Here is a 27,283-nt window from a genome sequence, read left to right as displayed (position 1 = left end):
GGAGTAAAGTACATGATATTTTTCCCGGCGAAACTTAAGGTGATTGGCAACGGTAGGTCCTGGCTCTTCACGGCACCTTCGAAGGTGCAGGAATGGCTGGATAAGGGTCAATCGCTGAGGTCCAATCAGCTCCAGGAGGAAGGCAGGAGATACACACACGATCGTCTGTCTGGATCATCGAGTGGCCCGGAGGGAATTGACAACCGAGAGAAACGATCTTGGCGGTCAAGATCACTGAACCCAGCGGTATCAGAGACTTTTGAAAAGTAACTTTAGCTATATGGATTCTTGGGTTGTATCATCCATAGCTGCACCACAACCTAAATACGGACATCGCCAGTAAGTGGGTTTGGGTACTTCTCATATGGGGTAGCTCCTTAGACTTTTGGCAGCATATTGCAGCGGAACATTAATGGACTTGGGCTGGGCTGGGGCCCCAGGGAATCGGAGAGACGACCCTTGGCAGGTCCTTTGTTCTGGGATTGTTTTGTGGGCGACAGGCGCTCTGCTAGTTGGGGATGTGGGTAGTTATAGGCCTACAAAGCAGGAAGAGGGGTTGTAGTTAACAGGGTTTTTCTTCGTACAGTTGTGTTAAACTTGCTTCGGAAAATAATTGTCATTCGTAGTGTTCGGGGTTTTAGGACAGTCGGTACCGGATCAGAACATAGGGGTGGGGAGGATTGAGAGGGGGAGGGGGGGGGGTCGGGCTTTTGGTGACATGTCCCTCTTGGATGGCTTCATAACACACTAAGAAACTAAAGGTGTTATTGTGGATTGTTAATCGTCTGGGGGACAAAATTAAATGACTATGGTGTTACAATATCTCCGTCGACACTCCCCGGACATAGTGCTCCTGCAGGAGACGCACCTGAAGGGAAATAATTACGTAGCGCTTAACCAGTTTGGGTATACGCTTGTAACGCATGCTGGGTTCACAACTGGTTCTAGGGGGACAGCGATTCTGCTCAAGAACTCTGTGCCACTAGTGGTATCTCGCACATGGTGTGATCATTTGGACGATATGTTGCATTGTCACAAATGTGGGAGAGGCACACCTTAACATATGTTCAGTGTACATCCCTTCGAGATTGCATGGAGTGACCTTCCCAGACCTTAGCAAAATACAATTGGACATGCCAGTGGGTACGCTCCTCCTGGCAGGGGACATGAACGAGACAATGTCACAGGAACTAGACCAAGACGCGAGCTCCCTTAGGTCTGGGGGGTGCAGCCATTGAAAGCTTTTGCAACTGCAATGGGGCTGTTGGACCTGTGGAGATTACATCATCCCGCTGCTAGACAATACACTCACATCTCCGCGGTACACAGTAGTGGGTCTCGCTTGGATAACATCTTCACACACACTACCTCCGTTGGACTCTTCCAGGCGGGTTGTCACATGGCCCGGGGATACACACTCAGACAGTCGTTATGATGTGGCGGAAGGCGACCAAAATGATTGGTTGGGAGGACAGATTTACTGAGCAAACGCCACTTTGGGAGGGTGACTTTTTAAAAGAGGTGAGGTGTCTGTAGGGTTTCCATAGGTGGAGTAGCATAGGCATTGATCTCCTGGGGGACGTTTGGATAAAAGGGAAAATGATAACATTTGAAGGTCTTCAGACAGAGTTTCAATGGGTATGACTGAACACTTCCAATATCTACAGTTGTGACACGCTCTTCACTGCCACCTGAAGGGAGGAGACTCTATACCGGAGTATACACCACTTGAAGACAGACTTCTCCTTGACACAAATATTAATAAGGCAGTATCCCTCACCTACAAAAAACTAATTAACAATACACCTGACTGTCTGGGACCCTTGCGGGCAGCTTGGGAATCTGATGTGGGTTTCCTTGATTAGGATGACCGGCGAGATGCCCTGCAGAGCCCCAGAGAGATAGCGGTACGAGCAAGATTTAGGTTGATCCAATTGCGCATCCTACACAGGTCTTATGCCTACAGTGTATTAGGGGTTGTGTTGAGACTGGAACCTTCTTCCACATATTGGGGGCCTGCCCCAAGATTCAGGCATTCTGGGTGGGTGTGGCCAGAGAAATGACATTGGTAGTGGGGGAGCAAGTCCCACTTGAAGCGAGATGGCATATCCTGGAGGTGACAGGAGAAATAGTATGGCCCAAATGGGTCACGACATGGCTCGCCCAGGCGGGCCTGGGGGTCGCAAAACATAACATCGCCTGCGCATGGGGCTCAAGGGTAGTCCCAACGGTGGACTCCTGGGAAAACGATTTAGATTGGTGCCAACGGGCTGAGCAGGCAGTATATCAGAGATGGGGATGGCCACGCAAATGGGAGAAGATATGGGGGGGCCTGGGTGAGTTATAGAAACGGGCAGTCCGCAATTTCATAATGGTACACAGGTATGTTCAAGACTTCGGGAGGGCTAGTGGGAGGGCTGAATTGTAGAAATATGTTGTAATCCATCTGCCAAACTCACTCTATGTATACTGTAATGTTTCTGAAGCATTTGTGGTTTGTTTTTTGTTTTTCTGATCAATAAAAATAATTTTTTAAAAATTTCAATGGTTAGTTTTCAAAGAAAACTACACAACTTTTATACGTCACATAACTAGGTAAAAGGTCAGCGCCAGAGCTGTTATGCAGAGCAAGGTAGGACAAATGTAGGTAAAAAGTCAGGCAGCTACCTAGGTCTAGATTGGGGTACATTGGGGCTCATAACACTGCTTATAATACACAATCTGTCATTAGGTTTACCCATGACTCCATGTTAGCAAACCTCCATGTTCCATTGTAAATTCTTCTTTACAACCTATCAAGTTGTAACCAAGGTTACCATGCTTGTGTGCAAGTAACAGTAAACCATTTTACACAATATTTTCTAAATTTTCTTGGTGTGCCATACCAATTTATATCCATTGTTTCACCATCAAACCTACATTTTTAGGTTTTGCCTAGGGAGCGCTTGTGCTGTCTCTTCGAGACATGCTGTATTCACTTGTATGGACATGAAGCTCCACCCACTTTCCACCCATCTTTTTAATTGGCCCATCACTGTCCTTTGTAAATGGTGGCTTCTCATTGGTCAACAGGCTTAGTAGTCCCTCCTTAGTACCATCTTTTCTCATGTTGCATCCTCCCGTGAGGTCACCCCGTTACATGTTACTCAGAATGTTTTAATTACAGCCTCGAGCACTAGTTTCTTAAATAACTTTCCCCTGCCTTCCATTGCAGGGAATAAATTGTTTCCCACACCGTGCTTTATCTTTATCATGGCACCCTCGCGCCTTTGATTTGTTGTGCACTCTGCACCCAATATTTTTTTTATGTATTTACCTTACATTCAGACCTCTGCAAATTCTTTTCTTCTGCTCGCTGGACAGGAACTCTGCAGAGCCCAGCCCGGGGGCAGACAGAGCAAGCGGCATGCAGGGCGAGGGAGGACTGTTTATAACTTTGGGATTTTTTTCTACAGCACCATGCTTTAACTTTGAAAATGCTGCTTCAAATTAGATAATGGTGGGCATGCCTGTTTTTACAAATCCAGACCTGCGTATCCAGACACACAGCTCCCCAAACAAACACACATATAGACACACATGTGCCACACAGGTGTTTTCCTCTATTGGTTTTGCACATGCACAAGATGATCCTTTTTTCTATGACTCAACTTGCACACCACAAGGTTAGTTTTTGAGGTTTTGCCACATTATCCTGTGCTGAGGTCACATGGTGGCTCTTACTTTCATGGTTCCTTATGTCCGTTTAACTTAGGCCAACATGGAGGCAGCACTTCTGACATTGACCTGGACGAGACGTGCTGCCGCCATAAAAGAGGTAAGGGGACCCCGTATTAGCAGCAGATATCGTTTTGTTTTTTATTGTGTGTCTGCTAAAATAAGAGGCTGCCTGTGGGAACTTTATTTGAATTAAGCATTTAAAGCTTAAATTCAGAGCCAGCTGCTCTTCTTTCACAGCTGACAACCTACGTGCACTCGAGCCATATCGCAACTTACAGGGTTGATTGTGCTGAAGCTACATCTCCTGCATTCTACAGGGCGCCACATGCTACATTTGACCTCCTGTTCACGCTTCTTTTTCTTAGCTACGGGAGGAGCACAGAAATTCACATACCAGGGAGAGGTGCAGTGTAGCCCCAGGCATGTTTGTAAAAGGTAGAGACATTGTCTTTTACAACGGCAGTAACTCAATCTTGCAAATGCGAGTCCTATTGTATTGCAAATGCTTGTTTTGTTTACTTTGGCACAAGAAAGGCAAAGAGATAGATAACACTGCTCAAGTGGGGAAAGGGTAGCGTGAACCATCTTGAATAGATTTATCCAGAGATATGTTGTTGATAGAGTTTTGAGATGTCCTTTCCACCTGAGTCATGTATTTGTTATCTGCATTATTTGTAGATTTGGATTCAGAAAAAGCAGCCCTGCGTTCAGATTAATCACGATTTGTCACCTAGCCAGGGATGCCATGAAGGCTGAGGATGACTTAATTTGAGCTTTATAGTGCCCTGTGACCAGTGGTTTGTAGTCAAATTTGCAAGGACCACTAATTCTAATTCATATCAGACTTTGATCCAGGTTAAGGAAGAGAAACCCCGAATAGGGAAAAGGAAGAGGAAGACAGACAAAAATAGTAACAAATGGAGAAAGCTATGATGAAAAGAAACTTTGTATATGGCAACTCTACCATTTAGAAGTCCGGTGGTGGACTGGAAAGAAAACCTTTGGGCCACATTCCTTATAGTTTTCATATTAAGTCCTGTCTGTAACCCAGCAGCAATAAGTATCTTGCTCGTCCTGAGTTACCCTCATGTGTAAGCTCTAATAAGGAACCAAGGAATAAAACAAACACTTGCACTGGGCAAACTGAATCTTCTAGCCACATAGGACATAGATTGGAACTTTCCTACAAAGGTGCATCCTTTCCAAGTTCTGTATAAAAGAGTATCTATATTGAATCTAAAGCACACTTTAAAAGTTAGAGGCGACTGCTTGATGTGAACAAAAAGACCATGTGGTCTAATGCGACCTCGAAAGCAAGTATCATCCCAGCTCTTAAGAATGCCCACACAAGTCAGTAAGCAAGACACTGCCTTACATGTTATGCCTCTCTTCTGATGTGTACAGTCACCCAGGCAGTGAATTTGGTGAATGAACTTTGAGTGGCATCAATGCCAAATGACACTCATTATGCAGGTATTTCAAATTGAATCAAAGGAACCATCAATGATTTGAATAAATATGGACATGGAACATAAACGTGGCAGCTGCGTTCTTCAAACACTTTTGGGAGGCTGCTGTGAATACCCAATGTATCCTGAATTTATCTTTAAAGTACTTTAAAAGCTCTGTATTATACATCTTGGTCATCATGCGTACAATGGCAAGGGGAGAGAAATACAACTCCTCTTTGTATAGATGACCTAATGCTGAATAGTTGAAGACCATGAAAACTGCCAAAGTTACTGAACACTGTCCTTGGTCTGACTGTCACGCACAATAAAGTGATAGAACGAATGCTTGAATTAATCTCAGACACAGACGATCGCTTGGGTTGCATTCCAGTAAATCAATTTTCACGCACTGGGCCATTACAGACATATACTAGCCTTAGCATAGTTTACTCAGACACAGCAGAATCATTCCATGAATATTCCATTCTCCATTTTCTACATGCTCATGTATTCTCTATGTGACTCTGAATGCAGAGCCTTAGAGAATGGAGGTTAGACTTGCAAGGTCTTGGTACTTTTAAATAAGACTGGGATCTCCTAAGCTCATCCACAGTAAAAGGGCCATGCGAGGAGAAGAAACTAAATAAGCAGAACAAGGCAGTGAAGATGGAGGAGGCATTGTCTCCAGTTGTGCTGGTGTTGGTGCAGGCAGGTGTTAGGGTAGTGGTAGGGCTGAATGAATCACTTATTAAACGAATCCATGTATTGCAAGACGGTTAGTGGATCCAAGAGGATTGGTGCCATTCACAGCTGTGGTAGTCTGCAATATAATTAGCTGTCATTGATGACTCAATGAGGCCCCTGGAAAAAAACTCAGTCTACAGGTTAGTTAGACAGTGCAGTCTTCAGCACAATTCGATTTGCTAACTAGGAGATTCTGATTGATGCGAGGGTCACCTGTGTTGAGACAGTTGATAAATTGGATGAATAATGTCAACGACTGACAATAAAGATGGCGGCAGCAAAGAACTGGCAGCTTACATGCCCTACTAGTAGTTGATGAGCTGGTATTTGATGAAGCCTGTACATGTAAGGTCACATTTATGGTTAGCGCATAACAAAATTAAATGTAGTGGCCCTGTTTAAGTCAAGATCATTTAGCCTTGTTTGCCCAATAGGATGTGTAGTTTTTAGTTGAATGAGTGACATTTAGGTTTGTAGAGCAGGAGACAGGCACAGTGTATCTTGGTAGATTACATTCCAGCAAGAAAAAAATGCATCACTATTTTTAAAAAACTTGATTGCCTGACGATTAAGAAGTTTAGAGAAGATGGTCTTACATAGATTACATTCTTCAGCGATGTGACAGGTGTCAGTAAATGCTCTCTTCATGTGTGTTGCCTGAGAAACCTTGTCTGGTCAATAGAGAAACCCGATCTGAAGAGATACCTTTCGACTGTTTTCTCTGGTATGGTGCAAAAAAACAAGACGAGGCAACCCCACCGTAAGGTGAGTTTTAAGTAATGATCCCTCTGGCTTTCCCACAAATGAGCAGTTTTTGAGGTGACAGTCTCTCTATGGAAGCTTACTAAAGAGTTGAAATGAAAAAAAACCTTTGCAAATTAAATAAGGGGGTGGGGGCCACACAGCTTCCCTCCCTGAGCCATTAATGGCCCAGTGTAGCCCACCCCCTGGGGCCGATTACTTAAAGGGAGAGTGGTCGCAAGGCCCTCCTCCCCGAGTCATTAATGTCCCTGAGGACCCCATCCCCTGGGGCCGGCTCACTATAGCTATGTCCCGGGGAGCCCAACCCTCGGAAAGAGTTTCCCTGCCCCCACCTGTGCAGGCAGGGAAACTTTTGTTTACTCCCACTTAGTGGTAGCATTTTTATTGTATCCCGCCAAAAAGGAGCAAACACTAAGTCCACTTCCAGCAGGCAGGAGCTTTTAAAAGCTCCCGTCTGCAGGGAGCAGACTTTTTATTATTATTATTTATTATTTGTTAAGCGCAACGAATCATCCCCAGGTGGATCTCTCGGCGCCGCAGTATTAAACAAAAAAGCAAAACCATGTCCAGTTAGAGATTGAATAACCAGGTTTTGAGGAGTTTTCTGAACTGAATTACGTTAGTGCAGGAACAAATGTAGAATGGAAGTTTGTAACATTGATGGGGGGCCAGGTAGGAAAAGGAACGTCCACCCAGTCTGGCTTTATTTATCTTTTATGGGGCACAGTAATAACTGGTTGCTGGATCAGAGTTGTCGGGTGGGGACACAAGGCTTTAATTTATTTTTCAGATAGACTGACCCCCTTTCCTGCAGTGTTTTAAAGACCAGACATAAGAACTTAAATACAGCCTGTTTTTTTATGGGCAACCAGTGGAGCAGGCGCAGTAGGAGTTCAGATCGAGATCGTGGGTGACGATTCAGAGCAAGGCGAGCTGCAGTGTTTTGAACCACCTGTAGCCTTGTGAGAAGTCATTCCCTTGTACCGACCAGTAGGGAGTTATTGTAGTCTAGTCGGCGCACTGTCAGTAACTGAATGAGGGATTTTCTGGCAGAGAGAGGTATCCACAGGAACACCTTCTTAAGCATTTGCATCAGGCCAAAGCATGTGCCCGAGATGCTTTTAACATGTTCATCCATGGATAAGTTATTATCCAGTAGGACACCTATATTTTTCACACATTTTTTAAGAATCAGGGAGGCTCTTGGTTACAGAGGCCACCAATCAGCAGTGTGTCTTCCCTGTAGGAGAGGATATCGAATCCACATGATTTAATAAGCTTAGCCAGGGAGGACACATACATGTTAAAAAGAGCGGGACTAAGTAGAACCCTGATGTACCCCTTTGTCTAGAATGATGGACAGAGAGGTAAACGAGTACAGCTGCACTACATGGTTTCTTTCTGAGAGAACATTTCCTAGCCATTTTAACACTTTTCCGCTGATACCAAAATCTCTTAGCCTTTAAACCATTATCTGATGGGCAATGGTATCAAACGCCGCTAACAAGTATAGGAGGATTAACATGGCTGGGGTCTCCTTGTGTAGAGCTAGCTTGATTGTGTCAGTTACTTCCGGTAACGCTGATGCCATGCTATGTGACGCACGGAAACCCAGCTGGGAGGGGTCTAGCAGTTTATTCAATTCTAAATAGTTTTGTCAATTGGTTATTCACTAGTTCTTCTATGATTTTGGATATGGTAAGTAATGATATTGGTTTGCAGTTCTGCAGATCCTTAGTGTCGGCCGAAGAGTTTTTAATAATTGGTCTGATTTGGGCAGTTTTCCATTTGTGGTCCACTTTTGATCAGTTTCCCTTCCCGCAGTGATAGGGTGGAGAAACCAATCAAAATATTGCTTATGCCTGGATGGAGCAGTATTAGTAGCTGATCCCTCTGGGAACACGCACTACCTGCTCCCACTACATGCAGGGATCCGGCTGGGGCTCCCCGCAGCCCCTAACAAGTATATGGTGGGCACCACAGTACCCACCTTTAAGAAATGAGGTCCCCAGGGCCTAACAAGGCTTGGAGAGTGAGCTGCGCTGCCCCCCTCCCCATAAAGACAGCAAGACTCCTCCTCTATGTTCTTTTAATACTTTCTTTCTAAGGTGTGCATGGCATGCTGATAATCCTCTTCCATTCCTTGCCAACTTCCTTCTGTATTATCCTTGTAAAGCTCTCCCAGCTGTTCAAAGCTTAGTCCAATGAGTAACAAACTCTCCTGAAGCCCAACCAGCCATTTACAGCCAGAGAACATTCAGTAAATGGCCAGAGTTCCTTACAGGCCAGTTTATTTCTTCACTCTTGTTTTTTGTGGCTTAGGGACAATACATGCTATTGTGGTAAAATGCTGCTTGACAAGTAAACACTTTGGGTTTGATTGCAAGTGTGCCTGTAAATTCAGACTCCTGCGCAAACTCATGTTTGCAAAAGGATTGGAATTTTGAATTGTATGCAAGTTGTCAAACCCAGTAATTACGGGGTGCAATAAAGTCTGTATTCCCTGATGACTTTAAGCAGGTGCAATCTAACAGGAAAAAGGGCCTAGTAAATACAATTAAATTCCGAACCCAGTGGCATCAGAATTAATTTGGTGTAAAATTCAGACCCACAGTAAAGTAATCTGGTTTACAACATGCTTGCACTAAATGGGTAGTGTAGTGTGATATTGAGTCATACTACATAAGTATGGGACTTTATTACTTCTTTAAATTGCAAATGCAGGGGGCATGGCAGAGCCACCGACCATGGTGGCCACTCGGCTGTGAAGCTCCAGAGCCCACGGCCCTGATCCTATGGATTGCGGCTTCCATCCTCGCTTCACCCGGCGTAATTGAGAGGGCCAGAGTGCCTGGAGACCCGACTGACCTGCTGGTGGCATGCGATGTCCTCCCTGGCTGCCTAGGTCCACTGCGATGGAGGCAGGGCCTGGCACACCTCAGAGGCCCCGTGGCGACAGGTGCAGTGGGCTAGCCTGAAGCCAGGGCTGAGGAGCCCCGCTTGGCCTCTGCCCCCCTGCTGCATCTTATTCGAACTACCCAGCTGCTGCCTGCTTCATGGCTGTGAAGGCACAGCTTTGGACTGCCACAAACGACACTGGGGATGAGGACGGGCCTGGGATGGGCCTGCTCCCTCGCCCCACTCCCGCAGGGCAGGCTGCGGCCTAGGGCTGGTGCAGCCAATACCTTTGGTGCGAATTCTTCTGTTGGATGTGGCCTGCCTGCAGACTGGTTGGCGCTGCAGGGGCGCGGTGGGCATACATCTCGCCCAGTCCCTGGCTGCACCACGTGGCCTGCGGCCTACGACCTCGTAGTGAGTGCTGCGCTGCTGCTCCAGCCATCGGCAGTTACTCGCGGTGAGGGCCTCGTTACTCCCTTAACCACTGCCAGCTACCCGCCACATGCTGAGTACCTGCCTGCTGCTCACTGCTTCTACTACAGGGGAGCACAGCCCGCCTGAAGCTCCCCGGCTCAATCTTTAGCCCCCGATCAGCCCTCTAACCCACATGAGTGGTTGCATCCACTGGATTACTTTCAGCTTCGGCGTGGCTCAACTACACCCGGGGACTACCTCCGCCCTAACTTGCTTTCCCTGTTGTGATCATCGCTGCTGGAGACGCTTTGGGCTGGAGCTCGAGGAAATCTTAGCCGCCATAACTGGATGTCTGCTCTCCGTGAACGCTCAGTTTTGCTGGAGGAGTTCCACGACCTGGCCAACCAGTAGATGCGCTTTTGTGTAAATACGTTATGGCACAGAAATATGGTGAGGAAGAGCACCCTGGTCGGACACTTGCTCGCCTCCTACGCCCTTCTGCGGGACCCAGACATATTGCAGCTCTGAAGCTGGGCAATTGCACCCTTCTCAAATCCACTGCAGACATCCTCACTGAAGTATCTTCCTACTATAAATTACTTTATACATCTCGCCTCACCCCAGAGTTGTCGTTGCGTCTGACTTATTTGGAGGAAATAGTCATGGTCTGGCTCTCTGATGGCCAATCCCAGTCCCTGACGTAACACAGGCGACTGACTCCCTGGATGGCTATAAGGCCCATGGGTTGGTTGGCCAGACGGGAGCCTTTTATAAAGCATATAAATCTACTTTGTTCCCGCATTTGCTGAAGGTATGCGCAGAAGCCCTTACTACCCCCCTTCCATGAGAGAGGCCGTAATCTCCCTCTTACTAAAACCTGGGAACGACTCCAAGCGCTGTGCTTTGTACAGACCACTTTCTCTCCTCAATTTCGAGAATAACATTTTGGCCAAAGCTCAAGCTAATCAGTTGTTGTCATTGTTAGATACGATACTGTCATCTGTGCAGACAGGATTCATACCACATCGGTCCACCTCTTTAAATTTGTGCACTGTCTTCTAATTCTTAAATAGAATATCCCCAGATACCCACGCAGTGGTCGCTCTGGTCGAAGCAGAGAAGGCACTCTGCAGAAACTCAGAATATTCGGGAAGTTCACAGTCCTCATCTCCTTATTATATTCAAACCCAACTGCTTGCACCCATATTAATGGTTCCCTCATGGACCCCTTCAACATTTCCCGAGGCACTAAGCAGGGGTGCCCGCTCTCGCCTTTATTATTATAGCAATGGACCTTCTGGTACGCCACCTCCGGGAATGCCATATGCATTGTTGTTTCGTTTGCCACGGGCCGCTCCTTATGTTCATATACGTCGAGGACATCCTTTTTTCTCGTACAACATCCTTCTATTAATTAAATTCCAATAGTCCAAGAAGTGATTCAATTTGGCGAACTATCCGGCCTCTGCATTAACTGGACAAAATCAGAGCAGGTTCCCCTAACTGATGCAACCACTCCCCCTACCTGTGAAAAGCCTTTTAAATGGTCTGCCAACACCACAAAGTATTTGGGAGTGGTTGTACATGGGAATAAAGGGCACGTTATCCAGCTGAACTATGGCCCTGCGGTCGACAAGCTCTCTACACAATTTGCCTGCTGGATACAACTCCCCTTATCGATGGCCGGCTGCATAACCATTATAAAAATTACAGTTCTCCCTTGGTTCCTGTATCTCTTCATAAGCATACACATAACTTTACCAAAGGCCTTTTTTTGTACACTCAAAAGCCTACTTCCGAAATTGGTTTGGGTTGGCCGATGACCTCGACTTACATGGAACACCCTAACCATCCCCTACGATTGCGGCGGCTTTGCGGTCCCTGACTTTTGGCTGTACTTTTTGGTGGCCAGGCCCATTTTGCATATCCCTGGTTCCACCCTGACAAGTGGGAGCCAGACCAGAACGGGACCCAGCAAATCCTGCAACCCTGACTGCACTATTGCCGTAGGGCATTATTCTGGACCCAATGACATTCAGACCATATCTCCCACTTGCTGGACGTGGCGGAAATTCCGCGGCACATTGAGCATCAATTTCTTATATTCGCCAATTCTTACCCTTCTCCTGAAACCATGCTCCCACTCACCACCGAAAAACTAGTACAACGCACACTGCATATGTACAACCTCCATTCCTATGGGAATGTGTTGCTGGATGGACATGTGCTATCCCACAACCTCGAAATGACACATTTCAATACCCCCTTCATGGGTAGATTTATTTTCACTAAACTCTACAGTGCAATGTGCTCCCATATTCCATCCTACCCGCTCACCCCTGATGACTTAACTCCACTTACACTTTTGATATCAGACCCAAATGGTTTGCATCTCACCGCTAAACTATCGCGCAGGCTTGGCTCTTTAACATGCTAATGTAGATGGAGTTCGGAGGCTGTGGGTGAAGGACCTTGGACACCCACTTACTGATATCGATTGGGCGTTCTGCTGTGCCCAGACTAAACAGGTTTCCCCCAATTACAGACACAAACTTCTGCATTTCCGCTTTTTACTCATAGCCTACGTTAACGCCAGCGGACTGGTCCGTATTAACCCTTCCAAGATCCAGCCTGTGCCCCAAATGCCACAGCACAGATACAGATTTCCCACATCTATCCCGGACCTGCCCACCGGTACGTACATAATGGACGGAAGTGTTCCAGGTCCTCTCCAACAGGATTTTCATGCCTATCAATACTCCTAGGTAATGTTTCTACCGTTTCCACTAATGCTCACAGATTTGCTGCTATTGCACTTCTACTGGCCAAGCGAGAGATTGCCCTCAATTGGGGCAGTTGTGTACATCCCACCATTAAAGCCTGGTTCCGCAGTATGACTTTCTGTGACATGACGGTGATGTGTATTCCTCTCTGCTGTCTCTTACAGCCTTACAAAATGGGTTGGTGATGGACGGAGCATCTGAATCAATCAAACACTCACACCCAGTCAAAAGATCTGGGTTTAATCCATCACCGTTCTTTAGCCCACTCTGCCACCCCAGTTCAGACATGGCTATATGCAAATCAGTCTGACCCTGTGCTTCATGGGAACAGTCCAGCCCGAACTGCCAAGCCATGTCTTCCCTGGACCGGAAACAAGCTTCCGAGGACCGGTTTCTGGCATTCCAGCCGTCTTCAGCCCGGCTTGCTTGAATCCAGTGGCAAAGTGAGCAAGGGACTCACGTCTGAGCATACCCTGCCACACTTATGGCGGCCAAAAGCGGTACAAAATGGGGTGGTGATGGACGGAGCATCTGAATCAATCAAACACTCACACCCAGTCAAAAGATCTGGGTTTAATCCATCTCCGTTCTTTAGTGTGGGCTAAAGAACGGTGATGGATTAAACCCAGATCTTTTGACTGGGTGTGAGTGTTTGATTGATTCAGATGCTCCGTCCATCACCACCCCCTTTTGTACTGCTTTTGGCCGCCATAAGTGTGGCAGGGTATGCTCAGACGTGAGTCCCTTGCTCACTTTGCCACTGGATTCAAGCAAGCCGGGCTGAGGACGGCTGGAATGCCAGAAACCGATCCTCGGAAGCTTGTTTCCGGTCCAGGGAAGACATGGCTTGGCAGTTCGGGCTGGACTGTTCCCATGAGGCACAGGGTCAGACTGATTTGCATATAGCCATGTCTGAACTGGGGTGGCAGAGTGGGCTAAAGAACGGTGATGGATTAAACCCAGATCTTTTGACTGGGTGTGAGTGTTTGATGGATTCAGATGCTCCGTCCATCACCACCCGTACCGCCTCTTACAGCCTGCCCTAAAGATATCTGGAAGCCTCATGGACTGTATCTCCTCACATTCACTCCTGACTCACCCATTCTCACCCCCAAGCACCTCTCAATGCACCTCCCTCGGACAGCTCCAGCAAGGACCCAGACAGGTGATATTCCACACTCTGTTCCATTGTCCCACTCCGCAGAGACCCACCTCTTTTGCATATTATTTCAGCCCTTAACAACTGTCTGCCTTCTCGCTGATCCTTACTGAAATGTATTTTCAATGCAACAAATCCTGCACTGTCTATGTGGCGTATCCTCTTTGTCTCCTCACTATTATCCCTTGTTTCTGTATCATTTAACTGAAAACCACTACAGGGACCTTGTTCCTCCCCAGTTGGACACTTGCTGCTCCCATCCTCCTCAAATATCCAAACCCCCAAAAGCACACTACAAATATTCATTTCACTACACACAAGCCAAAAAATAGACACTGGCCAGCTTGCTTGCTTTGGGGATCGAAGCTACATAAAATTATTACTGAGTAGGCTAGTTGTGCAGTGGATGCACAACATACATGTTTCCAAGCCAATGTGAAAGTTTTAGGACATGGGATCTGGTTTCTCCCAGATGAGTGATGGTCTTGCTCCACAGTAGTTGCTTATCTATTTATTTGTGTACAATAAAGAAGTCTAGCAAGCCCCATTAGGAGGGGATGTGATGGGGTTAGCCTGTGGGTTGATGACCAATGGAGTACTATTGGGGGTCCTATGTCATAGTATATAAACTAAGTTGAAGTTAAGCATTGGCAGTTTTGACTATCAAGAATGATAATGTAATACTATGTGAATGGGGACTGTTACTCATGTACCAAATGTATTGCATACGCACTTTGTTGCTCGTCTACGTTTTCACGCTTTTAACTTATATATTTTTGAACATTGTTCTTGTTTCTTTTTACTGTGCTCTTTGTCTCGCTGTCCTAACTTATGTTGGCTATGTATTGATTTTTTTATATTGTGGTTGTATGGATTTTTTGACTCCGAAACAAACTGTTGATGAGTACTTACTTGGAGCGGAATGAATCGCTCCATGACATGGGTTTCATAAGAGACTCTAAATTTATACTTAGGTGTGCTGATTCACATATATACATAGGCGCTGGACTAAGCAAGGACTGAACTTTCTCAGGATCAAAGGAATAGCATGGCCTACATTGCACCCCTGTACATCAGAGTTATAGCCTAATGGTATGACATTGTACGTAATCACTGAGAGTAGATAGAGAACTATAAAAACATCTATCAAATCAAATTAGACAGTTGTTGGATTACAATGATACAATGTGTGCATAATCTCAAAATAAATGGTGTGGCACTGGGAATGGATGCTGACCAAGTGCTTTGATTTTCTTGATGCCAAGCTGTAGCCCGATAATTTGTAATGAAGGTAGATTTCTGCAGAACTCCTTTGAGGCAAGAAACTCTTTCTGCACTTGAGTACTTCAAACCCACCATAAACTAAGTAAAACACTAAATAAATTACAATCTGTTTCCAAAGTTAGCAATCAGAATTTTAAAAAGCCTATATAATGCCAGTGTCTTATGTGGTTCATTTTCAGCTGAATCAACAACCGTTTACTGATAAATACAAGTGGTTTCTACATTTTAAGAGAATTATCAATTTTAGTTAGCAAACTCACCTTGAAAGAAGGATACAAAGTTCATCCAAGTTACTAACAGACCATGATCCTCCAGGAATTTCTTGGCGACACTTGGATGTGAAAGAATATTAATAAAATCACTAACAAGTGGCCAATAGGTGTTGTTTTTCAAGAGGGCTTCACCACAGTTTACAACAACATGGAGGCTGTTTTCTTCATCTAAGAAAAACATATTGACACACATGTAACAAGTTCTATTTCATTCATATACATGTAACAGACAAAGGTTGTTTAGTGTGTATATTTATAGATGACTTTATTAAAGTTAGCAATCAATCCATACCTTCATTAAGATAATGGCAATTTCTATGAAAGCCAAGATAAACGGATATCTGCATTATGATCATAATTAAACAGCTGAAAATGCAAAATATTGTTAAATGTCTTATCTACAAACAGTATTCTGTCCATTAATAAGTAGGAGACCATTTCACCCAGAAAATAATTATTCAAGTTACGCTGCAGAGCAATTTTTTATTCCTCCACAGATAGGGCAGATGTGGGCGTAGTATAGAGCAGCTCAGCATTTTACATGTTAGTTGGGTGCCATTAACACATTTAAGTCTCGGTATCAGCTGGGTCGAGATCCACATTCTTATAGTACCACCATTTGATTATTATGGGCTTCCATTGCATATATATGTGTGCAGTGCACCAATGCATGATGGGATAATGGAAGAGAAAACTGCAAAGGCTCTCTTGAGCTTTTTCTGAAAGGCCAGTAGGACTGTGGCAGAATGTGTTAAATGAGATTAAACATATAAATATTAGAGCACTCTTGCATGCATAGAAACTTGTAGTATTAAGGCTCATTAATGTATTTTTGCCAGCAGTCAATATAAGATAGCCCTTCTTTTCTCCTCTGCAAACAAGTAGTCCAAAACTAAAAAGAAATGGGGAGTAGTTTCTTTAATTGTTCTCACTCCATCATATAGAATATAGATGATTCAGCCATATCGAATATAGATGATTCAGCGGACTCATGTTTTGTCCAACACTGGACTTTCTCAAGGCTAATCAGAAAGACGTAACAATTGTACAAAGAAAACTCCAAGACAAAGGTCCAACATATGCGCAAATTTGGCCGCCCGTACGGTACGCCTATGACTTATCAAGGACCAAGATACATACAGGACTTATTAAGGTCCAGGGAAATGGTCTGTTCTTGAAGCAAATGTAGTATGTTTTGAAAAATTGGACATGTATTGTGTGTGGATTCCCTAACAAAAGAGAAGAGACTGTGTATATGGCCTGCCGTTTGAAATGGACACATTTGACTAATTCCTCATCTTAAAATTGTGTCGGCAGCCATCGTCTCGCTGTTCCGTTTAAAACAATGGAAATACCTCCACAAGATTTATTACGCATGGGATCAGATATGGAAAATGGGGGCTGCGATCTTGCCAACCTGCTTGCATTGCACAGTGGAAGGTGGCAACTTTTTCCATACAATCTGGCAAGGCTGACCCCGTTCTGGGAGGGGGTGTTGTCATACAAAGAAAGGGTGCTGAGTTGAAAGTTACCCCGAAATCCCAAACTTGTCCTCCTCCATATTACTGAGGAGATAGATGCTGACAGTTATCGCACCGATTTGTTGTGGCTGGGACTGGTGGTGGCGTAAAAGAGACATTGCCATTTACTTGAAGGATAGTTATCTTCCATCCATCCAAGCTGGACCACTGATGAGACTGGAAATTCCCATATACAAGGCTAGAGGTTAGTCGTTCAAGCACTACAAAATCTGGCAATACCAGGTCACTGCCCTCCTGAGGATTGAAAATCTTCATCATTCTCTGGATGACAAGAACTTGGGGCCCGAGGGAGAGGGAACCAGCTGTGGATGAATACTGCAATGACAGAGGGTCAAAAGCGGGGAAAGATTTGTTATTTTATCTGATGCTATTAACCTTGCAATGTTATGTCACTGGCTCAGCCAGTCGGGCATCTGCTGTTCTATATGGTCAATTGTGTGACAGTCTGGTGTATCAAAATCGAACAAAAGCAATAAAATGTTGCCTTGTTTTTAAAGATGGCAATACTTGTTGTTGACCAATCTAGTAACTCTGTAAAGTCAAGTTGGGGTGGGTGTGGGGGATTTTTCTTACAGACGCCAATCCAGGCAGAAATGTTCAACAAAGAAACAGTTCACACTTGATCTCAAACAACAGACTCCAAATACTTCCTAGACAGAACCACCAGGCCCTTCGGAGAAAAATAAGAGATCAGTAACCGGCCCCAACTTCACCAAAGCTCTAGGATGCATAATCTGGCATTTAGACCCAAATACTATGTCCAAGTCGAGATTGACCCTCTAGATTACAAGTGAAAAGCAAACAGCAATACAAATAACATTACCATTCTTTCCATCTTCAGATCAAGAGTACCTCCAACAAGGAGAGGTACTCCCATAGTATGATATAATATCATATAGAACTGTTCTTAAAAGGCAGAAGCTCACTGCAGACCAATGTCCAGAGTTAGAAGAGAACACAATGATGAAGCATGCCCAGGGCTTCATTTGCAAAAAAATGAGTGCCGGTGTCCAAAGCTCTGCTCAGAAACCATGGCCGGCGCCATTAAATGTCAACACGCCGAATAACAAAGATGCGCAGTCTTCAAAGCACCTCATGCCTCTTTTAATACACTACCAGAAACTCCCTGGCCCTTTATCTGGGTCTTGCAGGCTCTTGCTTCCCCCCATTGTTATGGTGTTACTGTCTTTCTCTTCCTCCTTTTTCCTAGCCTTTTTTAAATTTTTCTTCAAACTCTCAGGATCCGTCGGTGATAAAATATAAGTGCCGGTCCCCAAAAATCGGCCAGGGTCCAGCAACCTTGAAAAGGGATTTCTCAACCAAAAACAGTCACACAGATCTATGTAAAGAGAAATAAAAAACAGAAATGTGGTAATCATAAGATAAGTCCTCCTATGAGGACTAGGGTGCTCAAGGCAGTAATGCATTTGTGATCCCAGCAGCCATCTACAAAAAGCATACTTCAACCGGACATTGCTAATAGTTTGTTTGATCTTGCCCAGCATTAACAAAATGTATACAAAAGACTCAACAGCTTGGGGATTCCATCATCTGAGCAGACAACAAGAACAACCATCAAGTGGAAAAACTTGGCGAGAACATGTCTCTGGTGGGGTTTATGCACCTCATGGACTTCCTTACTCAAATGATATCAGACTGAACCTCGTCCTAATCCTAAAATTAGCATGCCCAACCTATAAACCTGCTACCCAAAGAAATGTTGAACGGAATGCTGAATAAATCAAACATTCACCCCCAGTCTATCTGGGTTAAATCCATCGTTCTTTTGCTCACCATTCCACCCCAGTTTAGACCCAGCCATATGCTATTCAGTCTTGACCCTCTGCCTCATGGGAACAGTCCAGACCGAAACTGCCAAGCCAGGTCCTCCCTGTACTGGAAACAAGCATCCTTGGACTGGTTTCTGGGTATTACCCTTCATCAGCCAGGCTAGCTTGAATCCAGTGGCACAGTGGGCAAGGTACCCACGTCTGGGCATACACATCCCACTTAGGGTTGTAGCAGGGTTTCCGTTCTCCCACAGAACTGTGCACAGAGATCTAGAACCTGGGTGAGTTAGGGGGACCCAAAACTCACCTTTGTTTCAGAAATCCCCTTACCAAGCTAGCTACAGTGCCTCATCGGTAGTAATAACTTCCCAATGACTTAGACAATCCAGAACATGAACTTAGGGTACCTCCGGTATCGTGGAACACATGAACACTCTTTCGTTATATAATCATTGCAAACCGAAACTGGGAGGCAAAGAACACACGTGCAAGTTTGAAATGTTTATTTTTCAATGCAAAGTTCTCAAACGCAGTATCTTGTATAATTTCAACATACATATTATAAAAATCAGAGTTAGCAGCATAGTCACTAATCCATAGTAAGCAAAAGGTGATAGCATGTTATGATGCTAAAATCTATAGAATTCTGTATCACCTATATTTCGCGCACCCTATTTAGGATATTACATTATATCTAATAAGGTCTCGTTTGGGTTCTAGCAGGGCGGGCCCATACCTCTAATTCTCAGTAGGAGTAGATCAGATCAACAGCTACCAGCTCTCTGCATGCGAAGCATCAAGTGTGTTGATTCATTCCCTGTAACTATCTTAAACCCGCGTAGAGCCCAATGTTGGCAGCAACATTATTTGTGTTATGTCAAATGTGGTGCGAGGATCAGGCCTTCAGCAACCTTGTGTTAGGTTATTCTTAGAGGGTGCAGTTCTCAGTGTGCAGACAGTTGTACCAAGTGTACCAAGCACAATTGATATCAGAGCAATAACATATTATTCTCAAATAAATCACGTCTTTCGTCTAGGTTGAAAGCTACCATAACAATTAGGTGTCGTGTGCAAACTGAAGCTGAAAGAAAATATGGCGTTTAAACATTTAATAAGCTCATGCTAACTTAACACAATATATAGAAACGTAGTAACCATATGACACCCCCCCAATGATCCGAGGACGGTTAAAAAAGGGAGAAAATATAAGCCAATACTCTATGAGAGGCAAAACATGAAAGCAGAGTTCAATAATATTGAGCCAAGCTAAATGTATGTAAATGTATATAAGTTATTAATAACAAAAATATGTATGAATGCCTATAGTGGCCATACCAAAAACATAAAAATACGAACTTAAGGCCTACTCCCAGTTCATAGGCCTAGAGCATATGAAAGTCGAATGTTCGTAATAAAAAAGGCACCATTCAGAATTACTAAAAAGTCATGTGCCATAATAATGAAAGTCTTCAAAGTCACTCATGGGTTGAATGAATATGCAAAATAGGTAGCTACAGCTTCCAAAATGAAATCACGGTCATCATCCGAAAACAGTTCAGCCATCCAATTAAGCAATGGGAAAGAACATACGTGCTCCTCCAACACCGATTCCTCTAGCAACATCAGAGGACAACTCAGTGGGTTCTCGAGAACGCTATGTGCCAGAATGCAAATGCTACTTACCAGTATGCATCTGTTCTTGGCATGTAGGGCTGCTGACATTCATATCTGTGCATAGTCCGCCACCTAGTGTTGGGTCCGGATGATTGCACATTGTTGTCCTGGAAGAGTCTTCGAAGTATCACGAGATAGGTGGCTCCTCCCCTGGACTACAGTGCGCATGGGCATCGCCTCCATCCCCAGATTGTTTTTAGCCATAGGCAGAGATGGAGTGAAGAAGTGAGTGATGACCATGCTATGAGCATATGTTTGTATATGAATACATACTGCAGCTGCTACAGGCGCCGGGGAGGAGGGTGGGCGATATGAATGTCAGCAGCCCTACATGCCAAGAACAGATGCATACTGGTAAGTAGCATTTGCAGTTCGAGGCATGTGGGCTGCTGAATTCATATCTGTGCATAGAATACATAGCAGTCCCTCCATTAGCGGCGGCCGCCCGTGCCAGCTGCAGCAGTCTGAAAAAGCGTTTTTAGAACAGCCTGACCAACAGCTGCCTGTTGTTTTGAATGCACGTCTACACAGTAGTGCTTGGTGAAAGTATGAGTGGTAGACCATGTGGCTGCTCTACAGATGTCTTCTAAGGGAATGTTACCTAAGAACGCCATAGAGGCCCCCAACTTCCTAGTGGAGTGGGCCCTCGGTGGTATAGTGAGAGTGCGCTTTGCTTTAGCGTAGCAGATTTGAATGCACTTTACTATCCATCTAGCTATTCCTGCTTTGGAGATTGCGTTTCCCTTGTGTTGAGTGGCAAAAGCAACAAAAAGTTGTTTGGTTTTGCGGAAATCTTTTGTCCTGTCCACATAATACATCAAGGCCCTTTTTACATCGAGAGTGTGGAGCATCCGCTCCGCCAGCGTCTCTGGGTTTTGGAAGAACACTGGCAATTCAATAGTTTGGTTCATGTGGAACTGTGAGACTACTTTGGGCAAGAATTTAGGGTTAGTGCGGAGCACCACCCTGTTGGCATGTACCTGGAAGAAAGGTTCTTGGATGGTGAGCGCCTGCAGCTCGCTAACCCTCCGTAGCGATGTAATAGCTACTAAGAACGCAACCTTCCAAGTAAGAAACTGGAGCTCACAGGAGTGCAGTGGCTCAAAGGGAGGACCCATCAGCCTTGTAAGAACCACATTGAGGTTCCATTCCGGGGCTGGTGGGGTCCTTGGTGGAATGACCCTTTTGAGTCCTTCTAGAAAGGCCTTGATAGCAGGGACCTTAAAGAGTGACAGGTGCTGCCTATTCTGAAGGTATGCTGCCATAGCAGACAGGTGAATGCGGATGGAAGAGTACGCTAGATTACATCTATACAGGTGAAAGAGGTAACATATGATGTTTTGAATGGAAGCGTCTAGCGGGTCAATGCTGTGCTCCCCGCAGTAGACGACAAACCTCTTCCATTTAGCCGCATAACAAGCTCTGGTAGTGGGCTTTCTCGCTTCCCGAATGATGTCCATGCAATCGGGAGGAAGATTGAGGTAGCCAAACTCTAGGACTTCAGGAGCCAGATCGCCAGGTTGAGCTGTTGCGGATCTGGGTGCTGAATGTCGCCATGGCTCTGCGTCAGAAGGCTGGGAGTGAGATGAAGCCTTTGATGCGGTACCACGGAGAGTTCCAGAAACGTGGTGTACCATGGTTGGCGAGCCCACGTTGGAGCAACCAGGATGAGTGTCATCGAGTGCTGCCTGAGCTTGCGCGCCACCAGCGGTATCAGAGGTGCTGGGGGAAAAGCGTACGCAAATCTGCCTGACCAGTTCATCCACATCGCATTGCCCTGTGATTGGGGGTGTGGGAACCTGGCGGCGAAGCTTTGGCATTTTGCGTTCTCCTTTGTGGCGAACAGGTCTATTTCTGGATGACCCCACCTTTGGAAGTACGGTTGGAGTACTGATGGATGTAACTCCCACTCGTGCATCTGATGGCTGTGCCTGCTGAGCAGATCCGCCATCTGGTTGTCCTTGCCTGGGAGATGTTCTGCCATGAGGAAGATGTTCCTCTGAATGGCCCACTTCCACATGCTCTGAGCCAGATGAGACAACTGTGGAGAGTGTGTTCCCCCCTGCTTCTGGATGTAGTACATGGCTGTCATGTTGTCCGTCCGGATCAACACGACCTTGTTGCACAGATGTACTTTGAACGCCTTTAAGGCCATGAAGATTGCCATCAGTTCCAACACATTGATGTGCATCTTCCTTTGCTGAAGTGTCCATAGTCCCTGCACTGTGTAATGGAGTACATGAGCTCCCCAACCCTGGAGAGAGGCGTCCGTTGTCAGGATGATCTGTGGGACAGGCTCTTGGAATGGTCGGCCCTTGCAAAGGTTTTGTGGATTCCACCAATGCAGAGAGTTGTACGCCCGACCGCTCACCAACACTAGGTCTGTCAGTTGCCCATGAGCCTGAGTCCACTGACGTGCCAGGCACTCCTGAAGCGGACGCATATGTAGTCTCGCGTGCGGGACAATGGAGATGCAGGAGGCCATCATGCCTATCAACTGCATGAACACCCTCGCTGGAAGCGAGGTCTGGGGTCTGAATCGTTGGATCAGCGCTTGGATACCGGCGATTCTCACTGAACTCGGCTGCGCAGTGGCCGCCAGAGTGTTGATCGTCGCGCCCAGATACTGTCGTACGTGGGCGGGCTGGAGATGGGACTTCGGGTAGTTCAGAGAGAATCCCAGATCGTGCAGGAGGTGAATGGTGCGTGACACGTGGTCTACGCACTGCTGTTCCGTCTTTGCCTGAATAAGCCAGTCGTCTAGGTATGGAAAGACATGGACGTGCTGGCGACGGAGATGCGCTGCTACGGTCGCTAGGCATTTGGTGAAAACTCTTGGTGCCGTGGTGACCCCGAACGGCAGGACTCTGAACTGGTAATGCTGGTCTAAGATCTTGAATCTGAGATACTTCCTGTGTGAAGGATGCAGGGGAATATGGAAATAAGCATCCTTCAGATCCAGCGTTGCGAGGAAGTCCCCCCGTTGGAGCAGGGGAAGCACCTGTTGCAACGTGAGCATATGGAAGTGCTCTGAGTTGATGTACCAGTTCAGGGGCCTGAGGTCCAGGATCGGCCTGAGTGATCCGTCCTTTTTGGGGATTAGGAAATACAGGGAGTAAACCCCTGTTCCCTGTTCCTGCAATGGAACGAGCTCTATCGCCCCTTTTTGCAGCATGATCAGTACTTCTTGCTGCAACAAGGTCAAGTGCTCGTCGGACATAGCACGGCCTCTTGGCGGTATGTCCGGTGGAATGGACGTAAGTTCTAGACAGTACCCGTACTGGATAAGAGATCTCACCCACCTGTCCGTGGTGATGGACCTCCACGCCGACAGGAACTGCTGTAGTCTCCCCCCGACAGGTGTTGTGTGATCGGGGGGAAGTGACAAGACGTCACTGCTTGTTGGAGGCGGTGGACCTGGAGGAATTGTTTCCACGTCCTCTGCCCTTGATATTATTGCCTCTGTATCCACCCCTGCCCTTGTTGTTGTTATACGAGGACTGGGTGTTACCCTTGTAGTATTGCGTGGTCTGGGGTGCCTGGCCTCTTGAGGTGCCTCTTGAATTGGAGCGGCGAAAAGAACCACCCCGAAACTGCTGACTCTGTAAAGCCCCCATAGACTTGGCAGTTTCGGTATCTTTCTTCATTTTTTCCAGGGAGGCATCTACCTCAGGGCCGAACAGATGGTCCGGGTTCACCGTCTGACCCAGTAATGTGGTCTGTATGTCGGGCTTGAACCCAGAAATCCGAAGCCAGGCATGGCGTCTGAGTAACACGCTTGTATTGATAGCCCTGGAGGCAGTGTCTGCTACATCTAGGGCACATTTGATGGATGCATTAGTAATTAGTTTACCCTCCTGAATGAGCATCTCCCCCGCCTCCTTGTATTGGTCAGGCAAGTGTTGTAGGATGGCCTCTAATGTGTCATAGTGAGCCCTATCATAACGTGCAAGCAGGGCTTGGGTGTTAGAGATCCTCCAGATGTTTGCTGCCTGTGCAGCAATGCGTTTGCCTGATGCCTCAAAGATCTTTGACTCTTTGTCTGGGGGAGGAGCATCACCAGTAGTCTGCGAATTCGCCCTCTTCCGAGCGTTGGACACCACCAGGGAGTCCAATGGCAAATGTCCCTTAATATACGTGGGATCCGAGGGCGCCGCCTTATACTTCCTGTCGATGCGAGGATTGACCACCCGTGCCCGGGTGGGCTCCTTGAATACCTCCTGTGCATGCTTCAGCACCCCTTTGAGCATAGGTAGCGTCTTGACTTGCTTTTCGGCTACCGAGAAGGTGTCGACCAAGAAGTCCGCATCCACAGGGTCTGAGTGCAGTTCGACGTCATGGTTCGCTGCCGCTCTCTCTATTAATGCATTAAACGCCGCCGAGTCCTCCGTCGGGGACGTCTTCGCGGCGAAAAGTTGAGTGTCCTGACCTGACTGCAGGTCGTCCGTGTCGCCTCCTGCCGTCCAGGGCACCTGCTCCTCGTCCGGATCCGAGTACGCCGGATAGTTGTACTCGTCTTCCTCCACGTCCACCTCAGGCACTGGGGAATGGGCCGGCGAACGTTCCATGGCTTGTGGAGAGAGAGGTTCCATCAGAGCCGAAGAGTCAGCAGAGTACTTCTTGCTCTTGAGTGGAATTCTAAAGGGTTCCAATGGCGGCTCCGACGTAATTTTTCGTTTGAGGAGCGACAACTTTCCGGTGTTGGCGTCGATTGTAACTTCTCGACGTTCCTCCACCGCGAGCGGTTGGAGCCGAAGCTTCGATACCACCAAGGCAGCTTTCGGCGTCAAAACCTCCTGAGAATGTCCGCTCTGCTTAGGCGCGAAGGCCTTCGGCACCGACTTGGGAGGAAGGGTAAAACGGATGGGCGTTTGTCCCTTGGTAGACTTTGGCGTGGGCCTAGGCACGACATTGTCCTGGTTGGGAACCACAGTGGACTGTTGGATCCGCTTCAAGGATTCTCCCACCTTCTTAGTAAGGGATGCCGAAGGTTGAACTGTCTCGAGCGACTCTTCGTCTCCGAGAGCCCGGTCGTCGGCAGGCCTCTTCTTCGGTGCCGACGCCCCCTGGCCTGTCGCACCGTCGGCGTGACGCTTCTTCGAAGCCGTCTTCGGGTCCGCGACCCCTTTCGGTGCCGACGCAGCCGCGTCGGAAGTCTTCGCCTTCGGTGCCGATCCAGAAGACTTCGGGTCGGCCATTTTGGCGCGGCTTTTGTGGTCGGCCATCTTGGCGTGGCTCTTCGAGTCGGCCATTTTGGGTTTCGTGGAAGTCGACGCCTCCAGAACCTTCTTTACCAACGCCAGTTTCGGTTTCGGTTTCGCATCCGAGGGTGCGGGACCGGTTGCCTTCACTTTCGTTTTCTTGCCAGAAATGTCCGTGACCGGGCCCGGAGGCGGGGACGTAGGACTTGTAGGAAGATCTCGGGTAAGGCCCGAAGGCGATCCCTCGACCTGGGCCGTATGACGGGGGGAAACCCCGGAGTCTGTTTGGGGATGCTCTTCCTCTGAGCTATCTCCCATCGCGGCACAAATCAGTTCGTCGTCCCCTACCTCACCGGAGACTTCGTCGCAGGCCTCCTCGTCCGCGTCGTAGGCCTCTTCCTCGGACGCGGGGCCAGAGTCCGACTCTTGTACGCCGGCCTCCTCCTCGACCGATTCCTGAAAGATGTCATCAGGTGGGGGTGCCGAAGCCGACAACTGTGCCTGGAGTCGATTAGCCCGGCGAATTTTCAAAGTTTTCTTACTCCTAAACTTTGAACAAGCCATGCAGGTGTCCTCACGGTGATCCGGTGACAAGCATGTGTTGCACACAGGGTGCACGTCAAGGTGCGAATATTTCGAGTGACATAGCGGACACTTCTTGAATGGAGTCCGCTCCATCGCAAATGCGTTAGTGTAGGCCCGTCCGCGTCGAAGCACGTGGAAGGGCAGTAGGAGATTGGAGCTGAGAGTCAGTAAGAAAACCCCCGACGCAACTATACCGACGCCCAGCCTAAAGACCTTTTGGTCTCAAGTAAAATCTAACAACTATCGGTTCCGAAGGAGGGAACCGAAAACACATCCGAACCCTATGGCGGAAAAAAACAATCTGGGGATGGAGGCGATGCCCATGCGCACTGTAGTCCAGGGGAGGAGCCACCTATCTCGTGATACTTCGAAGACTCTTCCAGGACAACAATGTGCAATCATCCGGACCCAACACTAGGTGGCGGACTATGCACAGATATGAATTCAGCAGCCCACATGCCTCGAACAGTCATGCGCCGCTGCGAATATGTCCCACTGACCCATTAGTCCATGCATCGCTGCCAAAGCCATAACCCTTTCGCCAGAACATACCAACTCGTGAGCAACTACGGGGCTCATCAGCTGATCAAAATTGACGTCAGGAGAAGTCGGTAAGCAGAGACACAAATCAATGGCCCAGTCGAAATCACAGGTCAGGCAATGAAACACAGGCTGGACACATGTGAAGTAGGAAAATCGAAACGATAATCCAAACGCTGTGCTTAAAGTCGCAAGCGGTAAGGAGCCATAGTATTCAAGCATCCGGTTGCGAAACTGCATCAGTAGGGGCTGAGCGTTTCCTTGCGCAGGATGGGCATCCATGTTTTATAAAGCAAAATATCACCAGAACTGCTGCAGCCAAAGCCAGCAAAACAGGGAATCCGCCAAACAGGCTTGCGAATATAGAATGAAAAACCGCAGGGATAATACCAAATACTTTTTCAAACGTAGTCACGAGACCACTGCTAACCAATTTAAAAAAATGCGCTAGGCCAGTCGTGGAGG

At 46.8% G+C, this 27,283-nt stretch overlaps 1 protein-coding gene across 7 annotated transcripts in view; it reads right to left on the bottom strand.

Annotated features, from left to right (window-relative positions):
- Positions 1-27,283, bottom strand: part of UBR3 (ubiquitin protein ligase E3 component n-recognin 3) — a 2,118,328-nt gene that overhangs the window by 1,471,484 nt on the left and 619,561 nt on the right. For all 7 annotated transcript variants that reach the window (XM_086956098.1, XM_086956102.1, XM_086956099.1 and 4 more), the window contains exon 9: positions 15,476-15,655. In XM_086956098.1, the coding sequence (XP_086812224.1) occupies positions 15,476-15,655 (180 nt within the window). The remainder of the gene's footprint in view (positions 1-15,475; positions 15,656-27,283) is intronic.

This window comes from Lissotriton vulgaris, chromosome 2_1, assembly GCF_964263255.1.
Source record: "Lissotriton vulgaris chromosome 2_1, aLisVul1.2, whole genome shotgun sequence".
NCBI lineage: Eukaryota > Metazoa > Chordata > Amphibia > Caudata > Salamandridae > Lissotriton > Lissotriton vulgaris.
Note: the sequence above shows the minus strand (reverse complement) of the source record. Positions and strands in the feature narration are given on the sequence as shown.